The 23,497-nt window shown below is 34.1% G+C and overlaps 1 protein-coding gene across 1 annotated transcript in view; it reads left to right on the top strand.

Moving 5' to 3' along the window:
* The window catches only part of JAKMIP1 (janus kinase and microtubule interacting protein 1), a 187,036-nt gene that overhangs the window by 93,764 nt on the left and 69,775 nt on the right, over positions 1–23,497 (top strand). The window contains exons 4-5 of the mRNA XM_074229806.1: positions 7,423–7,485; positions 17,533–17,805. Of these exons, the coding sequence (XP_074085907.1) occupies positions 17,677–17,805 (129 nt within the window). The 5' untranslated portion in view covers positions 7,423–7,485; positions 17,533–17,676. The remainder of the gene's footprint in view (positions 1–7,422; positions 7,486–17,532; positions 17,806–23,497) is intronic.

The raw sequence follows: 23,497 nt of genomic DNA, 5'->3' as shown, positions 1-23,497 counted from the left end.
CCCATGGATTAGAGCTCTGAGACCATCTCTGACATCCATCTTCTTTCCTCTACAATCACTATATTTAAGTCACCTCTCCTCTCTTCTCTGATTGAGTCTCTGGTTTGCTCTCTTCATAGATTGTACCTCCTTAATCTGTTCTCCACACAATTGCAAAGCTGATCTTTCTTAGACATAGGCCTGACCACATCACTGAAAAAGTCAAAACTAAAAAAAATAATCAAACTTTAAACTCTTTAAAGTAATTACATGTTGCCTCTAGGATAAAGTAGAAATTCCTTAACCTGACATTTAAGGTCCTCTACAATCTGACTGTAACCTCTCTTATCTTACATTATTCTCTGTTATACTACCAATGTTCCTTTCAGTTGATGCTTATTAGGTCTTCACCAAATGTGACATGCCTTTCTCTCCATGTATTTACATAATTAGCTTCCATGTCTGTAATTGCTCATGTTAAGTGGTATATCATCCTTTAAGGCTTTCTTGGTCTTCACAGTGGTAAATGCTTCCCCTCCCTAAATTTTCTTAGAGCTCTTTGTTCTCATATTTTCCCTCTATTTCTTTATTTGTATTAAATTCTCATTTATTTATCTCTTGTATTGACTTAGTAAAAGGCCAGTTCCTTGAGACAGGGATTTCTTGGTTCTATCTACAAAGCTCCAGTGTCTTTCATATAGTTGTTGCTTCTAAAAAATTTATTGGGGTACAGTAGAAAGTAACCTGCTTCTGGAGTCAAATGTTATTACCCATGTAACCTTAAAAAAATCACAAAAACCTTGGGTCTCAGTTTCCAAATCTAAAATGTGAATGTTTTGGATTATATGACTTCTGAGATCCTTTCCAGTTTTATCTATATCATGAGCTGAGTAAGAAAACACTATTAGAAAACTAAAATATTGTCATCGAATATTTGAAATACTTTTTTTTGTAGAGAATGGAATTGACATGTTTTGTATCTCTGTGTCAGGAACAAAGTCAACCCCCAATATTTACCCCTAGATTATTGGAGGTATTAAAGCAGAGACTAAATAATCATGTTTTAAATCATCTGTAAGGTTCCTTTTGAAATTGGAGGGACATCTATCACAGTAGACCCCTGTTAAGATTTTAAAGTTGGACAACAAGAAAAAACACCTTTTCATGCTTATAGCATTATATTTGTTAATTTGAATGGGAGTTTCAACATTTTTTTCAGGATAAAATGAATAGATTATCATATAAGTAAAAGAAGTTTTTGAAAATAGTAGTGATTAAAATAATATTCACAATAGCAACAGCAATATGAATGAGAAGAACATTCAAAGAAACTGAACTATGTATAATTATAATGGCTAACTTGATCCCAAAGAAGAGATGAATAAATATGTCCTCTTTCCTCCATTGAAAATGTAGGGAGATATAGATATGGAATGTTGAATGTGTTATCGGACAAGATTATTGTATTAGTTTTGTCAAACTGAATTTTTTTGTCTTTTAAAAAATAATTGTTACATGGAATGTCTTCTAGGTCAAGAGGAGTTAGGAATGTATTCAGAAATGAATGTTCGTATAAAAATATGAGATGACCATTGTGGAAATATGTTTCCATGATTACACATGTGCTACCCATATCAGTTGTTAACTGTATTATGTAGGGGTGGGTAAGGAAGTTCAGAGAAAAATTTGGCAAAATGTAAAAATGAATGCTGAAAATTATCTTTACAAGTAATTGAAAAAATTCAATACTATTTACAAAAATGAGAAAACAATTAAAATATAGTTGGTTGGTTGAATGCCTTTTCTCTTATATATGCCTTAAATATCAAAAGGCTTCTAGAATGTTATAGTACTATTTTGGGAGGAGCAAGGGGAAAAGTAGGATAGGTATAGGCATTGACTCTGTGATCTCATTATAATAGAGAATTCCTAGGTGAGGAAATTCCCTCTATCAGGGTTGATGACTTCTCTTCAATTTACAGACTGAGGAAGTCATCTAGATACCTAAGAGGTGAAGTGATTTGTCTATGGTTTATCAGTGGAAAGATCTGAACCCACATTTTTATTCTCAAGCTCGTTCTCTATGACCATGCCATACCCCTCTATTAGGGGAGAACTAACATTGAAAAAGTAAATTACCTTTCAATCAAAATTACTAACTGAAATAAAAGAGGGAAAAAAAAAACAATGCATCATTGCTAGTCCTTTTTGCAAAGACAACATTGTTATTTTGGTTATGTAGATATATATCTACCCAAAAAGGGGAATGCTCTAAATATTGATGGTGTGGGTGCGATTCTGTGTGGAATGTCTTATAAATGCGACCATGGCAAGATGGGATAGGTCTATAATAACACTCAGCATGTGTAGACATTGTAAGCAAACAAGAGCAAAATTAGAGTCAATATAATTAATATTGAGTATATCAAACACTCTAAGAATGAGATAGCTTTCTGATGTAGATGAATGAAAATGATCTGAAGAAGGCAGCCAAAAACAAAAGGTTTCTGGATTTAACTGAACCATCAGCCTTCTCCCCACAAAGAGACATAGTTTTCTAGAACAAGGAACCTGATTGGCATCCATCTGCTATAAAATCTTGGCATCAAATAACTATAAAATAATAAATATTTTTTTTTGATTAATAAAAGCAAATAGACCATCTTGCCACCCACTTCTATCAGGGTCATCATCTGAATCCTCCTTATGACTTGGAAATGACACTGGGTTCTTGAGGCTGCTTAGCAGCCAGCAGAATATTCACTCTGACAGCTCCAATCAACCTAGTCAGGTTTCAAATAAAGACAGTACAGCATAATGGGTGGAGTACTACATTCAGGAAAGTACTGGAGTACTGGATTCAGGAAAATTTGGGTTAGAATTCTCTCTCAGAAACTTACTATTGGACAAGTTATTTCACTTCTCTGAGTCTTAGTTTCCTTTTCTGTAAAATGGGGAAAATAATTATAATATCTATCTCATATAGGGTTGCTATGAAATCCAAATGACATGAAATATAGAAAATATTTTGCAAAAGTTAAAGCAAAATGTCAATTATTTTTGTTGTTGTTAAGGGCCTATTGATGCACTCTATATCTATCATCAGAGAATGTCATATTGAAGTTTAGAGAGACCAGTTTGGTGGCAGGGGCATGATTAGGGCTAAGATCTTCATTGGTGAAGGTATCACTTGCTCCAAAGAAATCACAGATTCCTGAACCTGGAATATAGGACATACTTCCCCATGACTTTGATTAATGTGTGGTTTCTAGAGTAGGAGAATCAACTTCTTTGAAATGCTGTTGATATTGCTTTGCCCACTCCATCACTGTGATAATTGGAAATGTGGCAGGAAATGTAAGTCAGATAAAGCTTTGAGGAAGATGAGATATGGCTGCTGACCTCTTCTTCACACTCCCTGCTATGCTGTTTTCTCTGAGCTTCTTTACAGTTTCCATGAGATGAGATATTCTGCCTAACTGACAATTTCCACTGAAACTGTGTTCCATTTGAATCTGCGTTTTTTTTAAAGCAGTTCGATGTATGTCACCAGCAGTAAATAGCACATTCCTAAATCCAAAATTTCTTTTCTCCCACTGAACTATAGCTATCACCTGTCCTTTACTGTCCTGCATTGACTATTGTTTCTTGCTCCTTAATCTTCTCTTTCAGTTGTACTGTTCCTACCTTCCTTCTCTTCCCCCTTTTCTCCTCTGCCCTTTCTCTTTCCCCCTATTTTCTCTCTCTTTCTCCCTTTCTCTCTTTCCCCTTCCTTCCTTCCTCCTCCTCCTCTCTTTCTCTGACTGTCTCTTCTTTTTGTCTCTCTTTTACTTTCTCACTCTGTCTCTCTGTGCCTCTGTCCCTCCGTCTAACTGTCTGACTGTCTCTGCCTCTTGTCTCTCTCTTTCTGTCTGACTGTTTCTCTCTCTCTCTCTCCCCCAATCACTGTGTAGAGCTTTAGCAATATTTTCCTCATTTATACTATACCATTTTAAATTTGCGACAGATGGGGGATAGCAGAGTGTTCACTTTTAGTGCTGCTCTATCTATTTTACCTTCTAGCTATTTCTGATGTTTAGCTCTAAGGTCCCTTCTTGCTCTAGTATTTTCTATTTATATCTTAAAGTCCCCTAAAATTTACATTCTGTGTGCTAAGGTCCTTTCGAGTTTTGACATTTATATTCCAAGGCCTCCTTTGGGTCTAATTTTCTCTCTTTTAAGATCTCTTTCTGATATCCTAATGAATCTATTATTATTTGTATAGATCATGAGGGCCTCATCTGCATAAGGTGATATAGGTGTTATTTATTATTACAGAAGGACACTGCCTATAGAATCTCTCAAAGTCACTTTAAGCTTTTTCATTCACTAGGGTAAATAGTACACATATTTTTTGAGGTGTGATGCTAGCTTTGAGAGATTTGGAAAATGCCATCCTATCTCCTTCAGACAAAATGAATTCCTGTGTTCTGTATCTGTTTGCTTAGTCATCTCTGCTTCCAGTGACTGTAGCTATGACTCCTTTGGCCTGAAGTTGGCATTTACAAATAAATTAATGTGTTTTTCTTTCAGGAAGATGGGCTGAGTCATATGGGGATGAATTCTCTGATCAGATATAACCCATTGTGTAAATAGATCAATCAATTCAGAGATGTCAATGATTAATTATCTGGAAGTTCACTGAGCTGACCTTTGGTTCAGACAACTGAGTTCTGTAAACACATATCAACTGTGGAATAACCTTTCTTCAGATAAAGTCAGCTCTTGATATGTAGGAAGTCTAATTCTGCCATATTATATATGATCCAAATTCCTCATAATTAAGTAGGTTTTTAAAAATTGTAAGAGCAGCTATTTCAAAGGAAAGATCTGTTTCTTTGGTGCATTTAATTTCAGCAAACATTTATTAAGCTCCTACTATATGTAGAATTTTATGCTAAATCCTGAGGGAGATACACATTTTAGATAAACTATAGTTTCTCCACTTTATGAAGCTTATACTCTAGCAGGACCAAGTAGGTGGCACAGTGGATAGAGTGCCAAGTTTGGAGACAGGAAGACCTGAGTTCAAATCAGGCCTCAGCTACTTATTAGCTATGTGATTCCAGACATGTTATAAATCTTGTTGGCCTCAATTTTTTTTATTTGTAAAATGTGAACCACCCCAGTAGCTTTTTTTTTTTTTACTTTTTGCTAGGCAATGGGGTTATATGGCTTGCCCAAGGCCACATTGTCTGTGTCTGAGGCTGCATTTGAACTCAGGTACTCCTGACTCCAGAGCCGGTGCTCTATTCACTGTGCAACCTAGCCACCCCTACTCCAGTATCTTTGCCAACAAAATCTCAGATATGATCACAAAGAGTCAGATTCAACTAAAAATAAGTGAACAACAAGCCTATTTAGGGAGAGGGAAAATATATGTGAAGTGTTCCTATAACTATGATGTGTAATAAATACATAAAAGAGGGATATAAACGAACTTTGTGAAGTCTGAGGCAGGAAAGGATTGTTAATTAAGAAGAGTCATAGGGGCGGCTAGGTGGGGTAGTGGATAGAGCACCGGCCCTGGAGTCAGGAGTACCTGGGTTCAAATCCGGCCTCAGACACTTAATAATTACCTAGCTGTGTGGCCTTGGGCAAGCCACTTAACCCCATTTGCCCTGAAAAAACCTAAAAAAAAAAAAAAGAAGAAGAGTCACAGAAGGCTCTTGTAGTAAGTGACACTTCAGTTGGGCTTTGAAGATAGATGTTGAAATCACTTGGTAGGATTTCAACAGGTGAGTTTTTGGTGTGGGGGAAGGAACCACATTTTGTTGAAACCAGAATCACTGAGTTTGAGGCCTCATTATGTCATTTCCTAGCTGTTGGCAAGTTACCTCCTTTCTTGAGTCTGTCTTCTCATATGGAATATGATGAAAGTGACTGAGAAAAACATATTACATGCTATGGAAATATGAATTATTATTATTTCAGGCACTGGGAATGGGTTAAGTTAGATCCATTGAAGGAAGAGTCACAGAGCTAACAACCAGTGGATAGAGTTTAGGAAATAGAGTCAGGAAGGCCTGGGTTCAAATTATTTCTCAAGCTTTTACAACCCCTGTGCCCTTGCACAAGTCACTTAATCATTCCCAGACTCAGTTTCCTTATCTGTAAAATAGAGATAATAATTGTACCTACCTAATATGATTTATTTATTTATTTATTTACACATTCCTAAAATAGTCTTGTTGTAAAAGTAAGCATAATTCCCCCACCCCCAACAAAGACAGAGAAACCCCCATGAAAAATAAAGTGAGAAAAAAAGGCAAAAAAAACCTCACATGTTTGTTGTCAGAATCAAATAATATATTTAAGAAGTTTTCAGAATCCTTGAAAAGGGTATATAAGTATAAGTGATGTACCTGTTCCTACATGATAATGATAATGGGAAAAATGGAGAATATGTATTTGAAAGGTTGAAAATATAAATATTGAAGAAAATTGAAATAAATTCAAGAATCACAAATCTATAATAGTCTATTAAAATATTTCCATTTAGGTAGAAAACTCTAGTTCACAGTAGCTCCTGCTCCCAAATTGCAAAGGTCATTCAATAACGTCTGGTAAGTTCATGACATTTTGAGGCTAATAGGGAGATATGATTAGAAGTCAAGGGCAGGAAGGTAGAGGTTAAGAAGAAAAGCAAAGGGGAAGGGGAAGGAAGAAGATAGCCCTAAAGTTTTCTTGTATCTTTGATTTCATTGAGGAATGGATTTTTTGCATAAATCTGTATTTTTTTGTGAGATAACTGAGATGTAGGAACCTTACTGTCTATTTCCCAAAGTGGCTGAGATATGATCATTTTAAGTAAGTTGTTGTTTATTCCCTAGGGAAAGACTGAAAGAGCTATGGACTTAGAATCAGGATTTGACAATCAGCTTTCTCCCATGAGAGTCCTCTTTTGTAAAGTAAAGGGCTTAGACTAAATGACTTCCAAATTCACTTCCAATTCAGAATCTTATGATCATAGGCAAATCAGTTGACCATTATAATCATCCATTTTCCTGCATGGAAGATGGGCAAAGTAAAATTTGACTAATTGATCTATGAGTTGCTTTTAAAATATTTTCTTTTAATGATAAAAAAAAATTCCGTAAACTGTAGCATTCTCTTTACTGTGACAACAGGCATCTAGAGATTTAGAGATGCATTTAGAGGTGAAGATAGGTGGTCAACTGTTACATCTGACACTTGTTAGCTGCCCTCCCTGCCCCCATCTTTTGATTTTTGTGCTGTCGAACTAGATAACCAAGCCTAGTAGAATCCTATGTAAAATAAGAATCTTCTATGAGTCAGGTCCTAATGGGCTTATCTGATAAATAAATTACTTGAGTTTTACTAGGAAGTCCTTAGAAAACTGTTTTAGCTGCTGCTTATAGGTTTTTTCTTTTTTATTTCTAGTTACCCAATCTTGATCCTGAGAGCAGAATTGGACTTCTAATAAATGAGATGTTACTGTATTTGGTAAGTGGAAAATTAGTAGCTTTAGAAAGAGGGGAAGAGGAAGAGAATAACAAGGGATACTATTCCGTGTATATAGTGGATGACCCATAAATGGTGGACTGAATAGAACAGTTTGGATAAAGGTAGATGAAGGGAAGAATAGGAATATATGAAAGATGACTTCTTAAAACATTTTATTAGGATTATGCCCTTGAACCTGAAATAGTTCTTTTCAAGAGAAGTTAGAAGAGGAGAGTTATTGGTGGTCTTCAAAAAATATACAATGAATTCTGGCCTTGCACACTTGGAAGCAGCTCCTGTCACCATGCTCCTCTTCCTCATAAATCTTGATTATTTAAGGCCATAACTGATGCCAGTTATCCAAAAGATAATTCCCAGAAAAGGTAGATCAAGAGAAACAAAGGAACAAACAAAGCAAACTCACAACAACAACAGCAACAAAACCAGTGACATCTTGCAAAATGTGTCAAGCTTAAATAATAGAAAGTTGATTTTGCCTTGGATTAAATAATGGTATTTTGACTAATGATCAGAAAAGCTCCCCACCAACTTAGCACAATAAATGAATGGATAAATGAATGAAAACAGATAACTGATGACTGACAATATCAAGACCACCTGGTTAGCATGTGCTTTGGGAAAAGAAAGTAAATAGAGTTAGAAGAAGTACAGTATGATGGAAAGAAGGCTGAACTTGAGATCAAGTAGTCTAGTCATCAAGATGCCAAAATTGACTTTCCACTGTGCCCATGATGCCTCTCTTTCTGGGAAATGGTTAATTATTTCCACTTAAAACTAACTCTGTGGAGTCTTTGGAACCTTGAGTTTTGATAGTGTTTTCCTCAACCTGGGTTTTTCTCTTATAATTGTTAGATATTGATGTGATGTGATTGACTTATTTTTGTCATTTTTCCAATAACTGTCATCAGTTATAAAGTTTCAATTTCTCCTTGGAACATTTCATTTTTATTTTGCATTTAGATTTTAGTGACTTGTTTTATTCCTTGTTCATTGTTCACAATCTTCTCACTGATCAAGGTTATTATGTCTTCTTTCTCATCATGAATACTTAAATACAAATTAATGAATGAAAAAGAAATAGAAGTAAGAGCTAGAATGAACTTTGAGATCCAATGCTTGACTTCTCAAAGCTGAGAACATCTAATTCAATTTCTTCATTTTACAGAGGAGTAAAATGAGGACTAGAAAGTCATATTGCCAACAAGTGGTAGGGGTGTGATTTGAATCCAGGTTCTCTGACAGCCAATCCATCATTCTCTTTCACTGTCCTGTCATGCATAGACCAGTAGAGAGGCAAAGCAGTGTTCAGAGTGAGACCAAGTTTGAAATCAGTGTGTAGTAGAGAATGTAGTCATCATGCTAACAGAGGCAGCAAAAATAATGATTTAATGTGGCACCTGAAACCGTAAATGTGGGACTGGAATAAGAAAGAGCCAAATATCAAGTTGAGCCAAAGGAAAAGTCCAAGGATCAAACCAGAAGCCCAGAGCTATCACTGGATAAAATGAATCAGGATCCAGAAAAATCTGAATAAGTTATTATGCTTGTTCAAATCTGATAAGATGAAATTTGTTAGAAATAAATATAAGGGACCAAAATATACAAGTTCTAAATATAAATTTATTGTGAAGACATAGCTATTCAATGATTTGTATGAGGAAAAATAAATTTGCCATCCAAATTCAAATGAGTTATATGATAGGATAGGCAACAAGATCCAGAGCAGGGATGGTTTCTTTTTGTTGTTTGCTGTTTTTTTTCTGTCACCAACACTGAACTTTGCACATAGTTATCTTTCAGTTATGTCTGACTCTTCATGACCCCCTTTGGGTTTTTTTTTTGGCAAAGATGTTGGAGTGGTTTACCATTTCCTTCTCTAACTCATTTTACAGATGAAGAAACTGAGGCAAACAAGATTATGTGACTTGCCCAGAGTCCCACAGCTGGTAAATGCCTGAGACTAGATTTGAACCCATAAAGATGAGCCTTCTTGACTATAGTTCCCTTTCTCACTGGGCCAGCTAGCTGCCCCCTAGCTTATACCTAGCACTTATTTTTTCTTATTTCCCAGTTACATACAAAGATAGTTTTCAACATTTATCCTTTTGTAAGTTTATAAGTTGTACATTTTTCCACCCCACCTCCCTTCCCAAACTCCTTCCCATGGCAACAAATGGTTGTACATGTAAAATAGCATTTGATATATAAGCTATGAAAGAAGAGCTAGAACTTAAGGGGAAAACATTAAGAAAGAAAAAAAATCCATAAAGGAAGTTTTTTTAAAAAAAAAATGCCAAACTATTAATTTTTGTTGCCTGACTGAACAAATGGTCATATTTTTTTAAATGTATGAACATTTATGGCAGTGAGGTAGAATGTCAGTTTATACTCCAGTTACATCCTGGGACTTTTCCCTTCATTGTTCTTTAGACAACTACTTGATCAGATAATCTCCCCTGTCATAAGCATTCTAGTCCAATGGATTCTCTAGGGGAAGACTTATCTGAGCTTTGCTTTGAGAAGAAAAGTGTTGAAATTGGTGTTAAAAATACTCTACCAATGATTTTTTTAGCATATGCGACTAAAAAAATTCTCCCTGGGCCTCAGTTTCCTCATCTGTAAAATGTGAGAAATTAATCCTTATATTTCCTACCTCACAGTTTTTGTGACAAGTCAAATGAAATCATGTGTGTATTATGTTTTGCAATTGTGTATTGTGTAAAGGTCAGCAATTCTTATTGTTTATTGTTGCATTCTCTCTGTGAATGAAAGCTATCCTCAAATATTTGAAGCACCTCTATGTGGTAGAGGGAAAGGATTGATTCTGTGTTTCTTTAGAGGGCTTTTTTCAGAGATATTCCAGAGAGAGAATTCTGAACAATTATGGGCTGGTCAAAATGATACCGGAGGTTTCTGCCAATTCTGTTAATCATCAAGTAGTGGGGAAGACAAAAGAACAACAGAAGTAGCAGGTATGATTCCATTTGATACTGTGTTGCTGAAAACTCAAAGCATAGAATAGAGCAACCATATTCACCTCAAGGAGAGGTGCTATGAGGACTTGTGTTTGACTTCCTTTTAATTCACTGGTCTTATAAACACTGAACAAATCAGTTCACCTTTCTTGGTGAACTGAAACAAAAGGATTTGACATTGATGGACTCACAGGTTCTGTCCAGCTATTAATTTGTGATTTTCTGAATTTTGAACTGTTCTGGTCCTTTTTTGTGATTCTGACATAAAAACTCTCATTTTACTCCCATTGGGTCCTCATACCAACAATAGTATCGGATATAAGAATACAGAAAAGATGTCTTAAAAACACAAGATTGCTGTAGGATGTTAATTTTTCTTCCATCTTCCCCCTTTGGGGAAATGTTTTCTTTCCTTTGGACTATTTATGGAATTAAATACCCTAGTAATACATTTCTAGTGACTGTTTTCAAATAATCACAAGTAGGTGTATTTTCAAGCATAATATAAAGCATTTTTCATTATTTGATCTATTTCAAATATTTCTTTTCATTTCTCTGTTTTTCTAACAACTCTTAAATATTCTTAGTAGTATCTGGAATTTTTGAAATTGGAGAAGACCCATGCTACTTTATTAGTTACTCAACTCAAGAGGCAGCCAACAGGATTTAATTCAGGTCCTTCCCCATTAAGAGATCTGAATTGAAGGCCCAGGCTTGTTGTTTATTTTCCAAGTGACCTTGGACAATTTACTACCTCCTTTTTAATAGGCCTCCAGTTCCTGACAGATAAATGTGCTCAGTGATTTCTAAGATTGTTTCCAGTTTTAAAATTATCTCATTTGATGATTCTAATATGGAATGAAAAAAAAGCCCTGTTTCTTCCCACACCTAGTAGATTGACACATAATATGTTTTAAAGGAAGGGAAATTTTGAGTACAGTGTGGTTATATAATGGAGAAATTCATGCCTGCACTTTTTTTGCCTTTGTATCCTTAACTCCTAACACAAGATGTGCTAAATAAATGCTGGTTGAATAATTGAAACAAGTCATATAATGTTTTCTAATGAATTCAAAGTAAAGGGACTGAATACCTTTAATTCATAGACCCATAATTTGTTACAGCTGGAAATGAACTTTAGAGACTATCTAATCAATCATCAATCAATCAATCAATAAGAATTCTAATGTGACTACTATATTTAAAATGAACTAAGTGATAGAGAATCAAAGCTAAAAAGGAAAAAAGTTCCCCTTTTTATTTACACTGAGAAAAAAAACACATACAAACTTCTATTTTAGAGGAGAAAATGAAAACTCAAAAGGGAGACATGATTTTCCCAAGATCACAGGAGTCTGGCACTAAAACTCAGATCCCCAGGTTCTCAGTCTGATGTTCTGTATGCTTTCCACCTGTGGCTATCTCTTCACTTTTTAAAATATCTGCCTAACTCTTAGGAATCATAGACCCTTATGAGAAGAGGAGTATAATTATTTTTTTTCCTCTCCATTTCAAATATGTAGAGAAACTGAGACCAAGAATGATGAAGTAACTTTTTCTGGTTCACCTTCTAAGTAGCATTTCAAGAACTGGGATTCAAGTATAGTAACCGACTGCTATTACTTTATTCTCTATAGCAGCTAGCACCATGTTGGGGATGTAAATAATGCTTAAATTCTAATTTTCTGTTTTATGATTTATGAAAAAAATCATAGGACCATGAATTTAGAGCTTAAAAGGACTTTGTCAGTCATTTTTTAGTCATATCTGACTCTTTGTGACCCTATTTGAGATTTTCTTGGCTAAGACACTAGAGTGGTTTCCATTTCCTTCTCCAATTCATTTTACAGATGAGGAAACTGAGGTATAAATGATTGTTTTGCCCAGGGTCACCCAGTAAGTATCCAAGGCTAGATTTCAGAAAGATGAGTCTTCCTGATCCCAGATGGGATATTCTATCCACTGTACCTCCTAGTTGCTCCAGCACCACTTAACTACCCTGACCTTAAAGGCCATCAAATCCAACCCTCTCATATTATAGAGGAGGAAACTGAGGCAGAAAGAAGGGAAATGATATATTCAGAGTCACCGGAAGCTTATTATGAACCTACTGAAGAGTTCCTCACCATCTAGGGTATTTTATTGTATTTGAGAGATTCAGTTTAGTCTCTTAGATAAGATTACATCTCAGTAAGAAGTATGTGTTTGTGTGTGTTATTTGTGTGTATGCATCTGCCTCTGGCCCATTTTAATTACTTCCTCTACTCTAATGAGAATTTATCATGTAATTGAGGCAGGCTCAAATTATAAACTGAAACCTGGTTTCTCAGGTTGCTTTTAGGTCACAATACAGATTTGATTTAAACTATTAAGTATGTAAATCATAGAACTAGGATACAGAATAGAAATGATACTTATTGCATTCATTTTTTTTTCTTTTCTTCCCTTTTTTTCTCTTCTGTTTCAATGAAGGATGGTTTAGACATGAGAGGGAGTATAAGCATAGGGAACATTCATTCCGAGCTGTTCTAAAGCCTAGGCAAGATATGAACAGGTGAAAAAAGGGAAGGAAAAACCTTCTAGGCATAAGGAAAATCATAAACAGAGGCAGAAGAACAGTGCTTGAACAGATGTTCCAATTTGACTAGCGGAGGAGTGAATGGAACTTCCAAAAGGGATGTGGAGAGAAATGTGAGATAAAGCTGGACAGATAGGGCCTGTGAAGACTGTAGAAGTTCTTGAATTCCAGAAAAAAATAACTCAAACATTTATATGCTGGATAACATGACATTGCTGAAGGTTTCTCAGTAGGTTCATGAAATGACTAGGTCTATGAATAAGGAAGATTAATTTTTACATAAATGTTTTCTTGGTGCTTTTTTAATCATCACTTGTCACTTCCTAATCTCTTTCCCCAAAATGGACACCTCCAGGTAAAGAAATACGGTTTCCTAAGACAAACCAATCATTGACTATATATGATAATGTTTGCTCAGAATGAACCAATAACTTGTTATATCTGATGAGGTATGTTTTGCTCCAAGTCTTACAGAGTCAAAACTGATCCCACTGCATTAATTAGAGTTCTGATTGTATTTATTGAGTGAATGAACATTCTTTTACTTAATTTGTGTGCAATAGTTGATCATACATTATAAATATCTTTCAAAATGTTTCTGTATTCCTCAGTCACTTCTTATTAAACAATAGTATTCCACTGTATTCATATACCATTGTTTGTTGACTATTTGTGCTTACAATTGGGGTTTTCTTGTCAAAGATACATTCCTTAGATGATAGGGCCATTCACTCTATTTAATTTTTTCTTTCTTTTACAAAAATGTGATGAAAATTTTTTTGTGTATATATATATATATATATACATATATATATATGTATATATATATAATCTCTTCCTTGATCTTAGATCTCTTTAGATTCTCTACCCAATATTGGCATTACCATAGTTTAGTGCCCTTTTAGTATAGTTCCATATCTTTTTTCCCAATTGATTGGATCCCTTCACAGCTCATCCAATAGATCAATAGTATGCTCATCTTCCCAAGGCAAGCCTTCCTAAGAAAGACTATTCAGACATTGAATTTAGATGATTCATTAGAAGAAGAAATGGGTAGAAGTAGGAGAACTTCAAGGAGATTATGGTGCAGGCTGGTTATTAGGGTGGTGGAAATACAACAAGAATGATATAGTGCAGATGACAAACTTTACCTCCTTCATATTTTTCCTTTAAGACTTTCCCAATTCCTCTCACCATATCTGCTAGTGTGCTAAATTAAATGTGATTGATAGAACCTTAATCAGTCTAGAATGAACATTTTTGTAGGACAGGAAATGGGAAGATGCATGGAAAAGGTTTTAAGAACTGTGTCCAGTGCATCAGTCCCCTGCTGTGGGTAATTTAATTGGAACTATCCAGGGAAAGAGTTATGTTGATGGTATATGTATGTCATGGAACACTATTGTTCTATTAGAAACCAGGAGGGATGGGAATTTAGGGAAGCCTGGAGGGATTTGCATGAACTGATGCTGAGTGAGATGAGCAGAACCAGAAAAACACTGTACTCCCTAACAGTAACATGGGGGCAATGATCAACCTTGATGGACTTACTCAATCCATCAGTGCAACAATCAGGGACAATTTGGGGCTGTCTGCAATGGAGAATACCATCTGTATCTAGAGAAAGAACTGTGGAGTTTGAACAAAGACTAAAGACTATTACCTTTAATTTAGAAAAAAAAAGTTGATATCTTATTGTCTGACCTTACTATCTCTTATACTTTGTTTCTTCCTTAAGGATATGATTTCTCTCTCATCACATTCAATTTGGATCAATATATACCATGGAAACAATGTAAAGACTGGCAGACTGCCTTCTGTAGGGGGGAGGGAAGTAAGATTAGGGGGAAAATTGTAAAACTAACAATAAATAAAATCTTTAGGTACAAAAAAGAGAGTTATGTTGAGGCTTAAAACATTTTGCAAGATTTAGAACATTTTATACATTCAGTTATTGTTCTAATTCAGTTGGGAAATAAGTATAGATGTGTAACTAAGAGGTAAAAATTATGCTTAAATACTTAAAAAGATATGTGTTTTTATCAGTGAGGGTGATTGCTCCTCCAGTGGAAATTACAACCTTTTTATTATTTCATCGATGGTATTCATGATTTGCCTTGTAAGAAATCAAAACCCAAAGTGAAACATTGCAAGGTAATATACCTGATAATATACCTTTTTATTTTAGTTAGCTTGATCTGGTCCCTAGAAGGCAAACATAAGGACCATTGCCAGGTCATACTTGTGTACTATATAGGGTACTGGATTTTGAATTCAGAAGATGCTGATCCCCCCAAAAATCCCTTAATGTCTTTGTGTCTCAGTTCCTCAAATATGAAATATAGAGGTGAGACTTGATGGACTCTATGATTCCTTCTAGCTCTAAATGTATATGCCTTTGAGACTTGACCTGACTTTTTAAGATCTGTGTTCTTCCAGAAAATACTTAAGAAAGCCAGACACATTCTTGCCATGATGAAAAAATGGAAAAGGACTTTAAAGTAGGAGTGCTTACTGCAATAATTTTCAGATTATGGCAGGAAGGATTTCAAGGTCGGTCATATATTGGCAGCAGTGCTGATAAGTGTATGTGTATGATTTCTTGTTAGAATAAAAGGACAATTGGAATCTTTCCCATTACTATACTCTTTGGTGCTCAGTTTGCTTTCTGGGAAACTGTTTTTGACTAAAAGCAGTATTTCACATCTGTGTTATCTGTTGTACTGATCAGTGTTTGGATTCTTCCTTAGGCTAATCCATTTTACAAGAGACAGTGGGGTATAGTTGAAAGCATCTTGGACTTTGAGTGGGGACACTTGGCGGAGGACTCCAGCCAAATTGTTTAATATACATGGAGCATCTTTTTCATCATTCGTTAAAAGGGGATGATAATGTTTTAGGATCAATCTTGCAGGATTATAGAGTAGAAATCATTGGATAAAGCTTAAAATAGGATATAAATGTATACTGTTCTTCATGTAGCTGCCAAAAATACTACATAAAACATGGACCTGGTTCCATTATTCTCCTGCACAAAAAGATCTTTATTATTTGCTGATGCCCACTTGGTTATAATACACACTCTTTACTATGGCATTCAAGGTCCTCCATTATTTACCTCAATCTATATTTTTAGTCTTATTTTACTCTACCTTTGAAAGAATTAAATTTTAAAGTTTTAATATTTCAAACATTTACAGATCACTATTATGTTATGAGAAGATTTTTGTAACAAAGTAAAGTGGGGGGCAGCTAGCTACTGCAGTGGAGTTAGGAGGATCTAAGCTCAAATCCAGCCTCAGACACTTAATAATTTCCTAACTTTGTGACCTTGGGCAAGTCATTTAACCTCATTGCCTAAAATAAATAAAAAACAAAAAAAATCAAAGTAAAATAGTTGTTAAATTAATATTTTACAGCTATAGCACCCCCATTTAAAAAAATGAGGGAAATCCATTTTCTATCCCTTTCACCCCCTCTCCATTAAAAAAGAAAAAATATATTTTAATAACATATATGAATAATCAAACAAAAATTCCACCAGTAGCTCTACACTAAAATAGGGATGTCTCATTTGATGCCCTACATCTATCATCTTTCTCTAATGGATAGCATGTTAGCATGTATAGCATTGGTCCTCTTAGAGCAAGAGTGGGCAATCTTGATCGGAAGTGGTTCCTACAGCTTTCAAAATTGTTTGCTTTTAAAGTGTTGTTTAAATTGTTTTGGAGGTTCTGCTAACTTCATTGTATATCAGTTCATATAGATCTTTCTGTACCTTTTTTTGAAATTATCGGTTTCCTTATTTCTGATAGCACAGCAGTAGTCAATCACATCCATATTCCTTACCTTATATAGCTTTTCCTTAATTGATGACCATTCACTTATTTTCCAGGGTTTTCTTCCCACCACAAGAGGTATTAAAAATATTTTTGGATATTAAAGACATTTTCTTCTTTCTTTATCTCTTTTAAAGCAGTTACATGACCTGGTGGATAGAGTTCTATTCCCAGAGTATGGAAGATCTGAATTCATATCCAGTTTCAAACACTAGCTTGTGATCCTGGCAAGTCACTTAATCTCTGTCTTCCTCAGTTGCAAAATAATATAATAACCGATTATATATGTAATATATCATTGTAATAAATATAAAATTATTATAATTATATTATAAATGACTCATTTAATAGTAGCCTTTAACTCTCAGGGTTGTTTGTGAGGATCAAATGAGATCACATTTTTTAGACACACAGTGTCTGGAAAATTGTAGGGATTTAATAAAATGTTTTCTCCGTCCCTCTCTCCTTTCTTCTCTTTTTTTTTCTTCTCCAAGTATTTGTGATATTACCTTCTGTTCTCACGTAAAAGCCTTTGCAAATGGTTGCCCAGCACCTTTTCCAATAGATGTTGGTGAACTGAATGGGAGTGCAAGTGTGCTAGGTTCTAATCTTAATCTTCTTTCTTCTCTTTCAGAATCAGAAGAAATGGTGGTCAGGGGTTGTCAGGAGGACGATGCTGAGGACTGCTTTTTTGGTTAATGTTGCATAAAAAGCCCAAGGTGTCTTTCGGTGCTGTGCAGACTATTAGGACCTTTCTTTCACCAACATTACAGGAAACATGTCCAAAAAGAATCGCAACAAGGGCGAAAAGCCTGAAATGGAAATAGAAGCAGTGCAGGCGGCCAATGAAGAGCTTCGGGCTAAGTTGACTAACATTCAGATAGAATTTCAACAGGAAAAGAGTAAGGTAAGAATGGATAAACTTTTGAGTTTCAAAGAAAAAAATCTTTATTGATCTTTTAATGGCCTGTGGAAAATGAATATTTCTCTAGAACATTAGAAACATGACTATAGGCTTCAGGTCTGGAGGGTAGTTGTTTTGGGTTTTGCTTACTTCTGGACTAGTCTATTTCTTCTTTTTTTCTTATTCTTTCTTCTCCTTAACAATATAGAATAGAGGTCATTGAGCCCAAGCCATTCCATTTTGGAGAAGAAGAAACTGAGGTCCAGAGAGAATAATTGACTTGCCTCAAGGTCCTATAGTGGCCATGCTGGAATTTATGAAAGGCAATGTAGAAAAATGAATTTTTGGAGTCAGAGAATCAGGGTTCAAATCTTAATTCTGCCACTTTTTACTTGGATAATCTTTGGGAAAATTACTTAAATTCTATGGGTCTCAGTTATCTCACTTGTGGGTTTTGAGTAAATAAACCTCTAAGGTTGATTCTAGTTCTAAATCTGTGACTATATGAACTTAAATCTCATGATTTCAGATTGAAAAAAATCTCTTCATTAGACCATACTGTCTACCTGTTCTCTCTCTTGTTCTTTTTGTCCTACTATGCTTGTATTCAACCCTACATTATTCCAACTCTAATTGGCGCCTTTCAAACTCAAATTCTAATCAGATCTGTTGGATTCTCTTTAGGATAAGTGAACACAAATCTATTAAATATTAAAATTAATACTTTGGCTATCTTTTATTAACTCATTTACTCTTTGAAGGAGAGTTAGTGGCATTTCATTCTCTAGCCAGGTTCAGGGAAACCACTTTGTGAAATAGGTTGTAAAAGAGTGCTAATTTCCATTGAGTTTAAAAGACATGTTTATTGACCTGTAATAAAAACACAAATATCACTTTTATAACCATCTCTCATACTTTATTAATTATCCTTTTGTCTTTTAACACCAAAAAATTTTGTTAATACCTGGTTGGGCTGACTCATAATATTTTACTGTTTGTTAATATAAAACTCAGACTATCACATTTGACACAAAGCAATAACAATCACTTTATTACTAGCTCCTTGGCTAAATTTCCTAACTCCAAGGACTGAATGTAATTAAATATTTTATCTGTATTTAAAATGGCTTAGGAATATATCATAAAAATTAATGAATCTTGCAAGTAATTGACTGCTTTTTTATATAAATATAAATTCAAATACTTTTGGAGAGAAGGAGGCTTCCAGGTTTATATTGGGATTTATGGTGTATTAATATATAAAGTGGTAGACCATAATACTGTACAATAAAAAGAAAAAATCAAGGTCTAGTGATTTCATCACTATGAATCTATCCTCAACTGGTACAGCTCCTTAGTTTTAATGTATCATCATGGGCAGAAAAATTTATCATTATGTAGGCACTCTTCCTTTGATGAACTACTGAATTCATTAAGGGTTATTTTTGGACAGTAGACATAAAGTTTGACTATCCAAGGACATGTTCAAAGCTCGTCAAGTTTGGTAGATCTTATTGGAGTTTGACAGTAATTTAGGGTTACTTCTATGCCATAAAAAGACTTCAGATCAAGATACTAATTAAAGAATACAAAGAAAATGATTCTGATAATAATCATCCAGGTGTACTAAACATTTTAGTAAAATATTTTCTATATATCAACTCCCTAAGATAGGTATTGGAAATCTAATACTTATTTTATAAAAGAGAAAACTGAAATTTAGAGAATCTAAGTAACATTTACAGGTTTCATCAGAAGCAAGCATAAGAGTTGGAATAAGTCTTCTGACTGTTGATTCAATATTTTTTCTACCAAACTCTGCTCCACTTTCTACTAGGGTCCTATTTCAGAGGTACTATGGAAATAATATCTGTTTGTTTTGCCATATTTAGTTTTAGTTTTAATTAGAAAACTATAACAGTAATATATGTTCTGTTCAGTTGATTTGTTGATTGTTTCTCATTGATATCCTACTAATTTTCTTCTAGTCCATTTCCATTGTATTAACTGCATAGAAATAATTTAAGAATTATTTCTTTCCTAAAAGAAACCAAAATCCTGAATACTATATTTAAATAAATCATAAAAGAAAATTGTCAAGAAGTATTGGAGTCAGAGGGTATAGAGTAAACATTCAGGACAAATCACTACCAAAGAAAAACTACAAATATAACATACTTAGAGATGTGATTTTCAAGCTACAAAGTTTCCAAGATGCTAAGGATAGACTAATTACATGCTAAAGAGAGTCACATAGGGTTATGAAGTAATTATAAAATAAAAATGACTAGTATATAACAGAACCAGGATTTAAACTAAAGTCTTTTGACTTGAATCAGTGGGTTTTAATTAAATAAATGTTAAAAACACTTTATCTCTTGTTTTTATCTACCTTCTCTTTTATTCAGTGAGCCTTATCTATAACAAAGTAGAGCAAAATAAGATAAAAAGCAGTTCAGTAAAACTAATCAATACATCAATCAAATCTGGCTATATATCCAATGTTCTACAGCTTCCCTTTTTAACCTTTCCTCATTTTTTCATAATTAACTAAATTTGACATCTATAATTATAGAAGGTTCAGTTGTAGGGTTTGAGGTTCTTTCCCTTTACATTCTTAGAATGATTGCATTGTTTTACTAGTTCTATTTATTTTCCTCTATAAAAGTTCAAAAGCTCTAGATTTCTTGGTGTTCATCATATTCATAATTTATTACACTGAAATAATATTCCATTACGATCATATTCCATAGCCATCCTCAATGACAATCTTTTTGTTTTGTGACCACAGAAAGAACTACATTTTTCTTTATATGGGATCTATTTTCCTTTATTTGATCTCTTCTGAATATATTATTAGCATTAGGAGGTAGCTAGGTGGTGCAGTGAATAGAGCACCGACCTTTGAGCCATGAGGACCTGAATTTAAATCTAGTTTCAGACACTGAAAAGTAGCTATGTGACTTTTGGCAAGTCACTTAATGCCTGATTGCCTCTCGTCCTGGCTATCTCCAGTCATCCTGATTCATATCTGAATCCTGGATCCAGATACCTCTGGAGGAGAAAATGAGACTGGTGACTTAGCACAGCATCCACTTACTCAAATCTAGTTTATGTACTTATCATGGCATTATCTTCCTTATGTCATGGTCTTCTTTGAGAATGAAATGCAAACATTATCATCAGGATATATTAATCTATGGTGGTAGACAATTTAGTCATTGTATAAACAAAACTTCAAATTATTTGCCAGAATTTTTGGACTAAACAACTCTACCAACAGTATGTTAACGTACTTATCTTACTGGTGTTCATTCTTATATGTGTTCTTTTTAAAAATGTGTTATTGACCTTTTTAGTTTTATACCATTGCTGTATAAGTGATATGTTTAATATTTTTGACTTCCTATATTTATTTCTGATTTTTATGCCCTAATGAGTGGACAATTTTTATAAATGTGCCATGAAGCCAATAAAAACTGTGTAAACTAAGATTAAGACTTAAATTAATCTTAAATTAAGATTTTTATTCACTAATTGTCAAAATTGAGTTTGTGTTTTTTCTAATATCTTATTCAAAATTTTTAGTTTCTCCATTTTTAATATCACTTAGATTTGTTTGAGTTTGAAAGAGACAAATTTAATTTCCTAGCAATTATGATCTTAGAATGTTGATTCTCCTATTAACTTCCATGTTAAGTACTTTATTTACACCAGATACTCTACTATTTGGTGTAAATAAAGTAAATTTAGTAAATTTTGATATTATATCATTATCTGTGGTGTTTTTAAGTAGCAGTTTCCATATTTGTATCTCTTAAGCAAATTTAATTTTATTGTGATTTTATCTGATTCTTAATTACCACTTTTACTTATTTGGATTCAACTGTGGCATAGATAAATTCTACTCCAACTCCTTATGCAACTAAATTTTTCTCTTAGGAATTTTCCTATGTACCACAACTTTTCAGATTTTGTTTTCTAATTCATTCTGATATTCTTCTCCTTTTATGAGTGAAGGTAATCTAATTTACATTTGATTTATATTAAATCTTTTCACTCCCATCAAAGAACAACAACAACAACAACAAAGAATGGAGTAGAATAAAACCATGAATAGATATCTATGCAATCCAATCTCATTTTATTTGCTTTCTTTCATTATTCAAAACTAAATCACTAAGCTTTGACCTATTGTCTCCTTTTCTCATCATCCTCCAACAACCATAGTTTATTTTGGTTATAACCACCTCTCTAAATCTATCCTTCCTCCCCTCCATTTCCCAGGTCAATTACTAATTAATTTGTTGTATTCCAAACACTTAAATCTTTAGGTTTAAATCTTATCTTGTTCATCCAAGATAAATATGTAGTTCATGAGCTGACCATTTCTCTTATGGCTACCTCTAATTTTGAATATCTCTTGTTGCATTTGAGATACAAAGAAAAGTAAGTTCCTTCTTCATTTTCTATCCTTTCACCCACTTTTTCAGTCCTCAAGCTCATAGTTTGTCTTCATTCATTCCCTTACTAATTCTTAGAGATAGTGGATTAGTAGTATATTCTCCCACTTGAAAAGTAAGTATAGTCCCCAACTTGAACAAAAAGAAAGGGTCAAGATATAATCAAGGGAATTTTTTTTTGCCTCTGTCAGTTCTGGTTTCTTCCAAAGATATATTTAGATGTCATTGATTCTATGAAACGTCCATTTTTATTTTTTTCTAGCTTTGTAGAAAAAGCTATTCTTGGGGACAAGATTTTCCCCCCCTTCATTGTATGACTCTGATAAACTTTCTTGGTATGCTATAGTTATTGAAAACACAAACACACACACACACATTTTTTTCCTTTGATTTGATAGTTCTGTAGTTTGCCAATCACATTTTTTTAGGTTTTTTTTTTTTTTTTTTTTCAAGGCAAATGGGGTTAAGTGGCTTGCCCAAGACCATACAGCTAGGTAATTATTAAGAGACTGGATTTGAACCCAGGTACTCCTGACTCCAGGGCAGGTGCTTTATCCACTGTGCCACCTAGCTGCCCCACCAATCACATTTCTTGATAGCTTATATCTTAGGTTTTACTTTACCAATGACTTGTCAGCTTTGTCTTCTGATTTCAATTCTTCTTAGCAATTTTTTAATGATATATTAAAGTAAGATAGTCAAACTTTAAGTTTGCTTTTTGGAGTCCAGAGATTCTTCAGTTATCTTTCTGCACCCTTTCCCCAGATAATTTGCTTTTGATAGTGGATTTTTTGCCTTCTCTGTTCATTTTTTTCTTTGGATGTTCTTTCATTATTTCTTAATGTATTATGAAATTTATTAGCCATTTTTCACTTTTCTTTCCCCCCAGGGTATGCATTGATATACAAGCTGTTTCATTCTGTTTTCTAGCATCTATTTCATTCTTATTTTCTGTTTTTGAGATTTCTTAATCAGGCTTTCATTTTTCTCCTTATTGCTTTATTTAAAAAATAAGATACTTCAGTAATTCTGAGCTTTATAATGGCCAATTTCTCCTGCTTTTTTGGGTTTTAATTGTAGTTTTTCCTGAATTTCACTTTTGAAATTTTATCTTGCTATTTATTTGTCCTTAGCATTAGGAGATTTTTTGCTTGTTAATTTTCTTCATTTATCTACAATTCCCCCTTCAGCCTCATAGGGGGAGCTTAACTCCTAAATTTCCTCCTTTTGAA

Source organism: Macrotis lagotis, chromosome 3 (genome assembly GCF_037893015.1).
Source record: "Macrotis lagotis isolate mMagLag1 chromosome 3, bilby.v1.9.chrom.fasta, whole genome shotgun sequence".
NCBI classification, from domain to species: Eukaryota; Metazoa; Chordata; class Mammalia; order Peramelemorphia; family Peramelidae; genus Macrotis; species Macrotis lagotis.
This window is presented reverse-complemented; position numbering and strand designations above follow the sequence as displayed.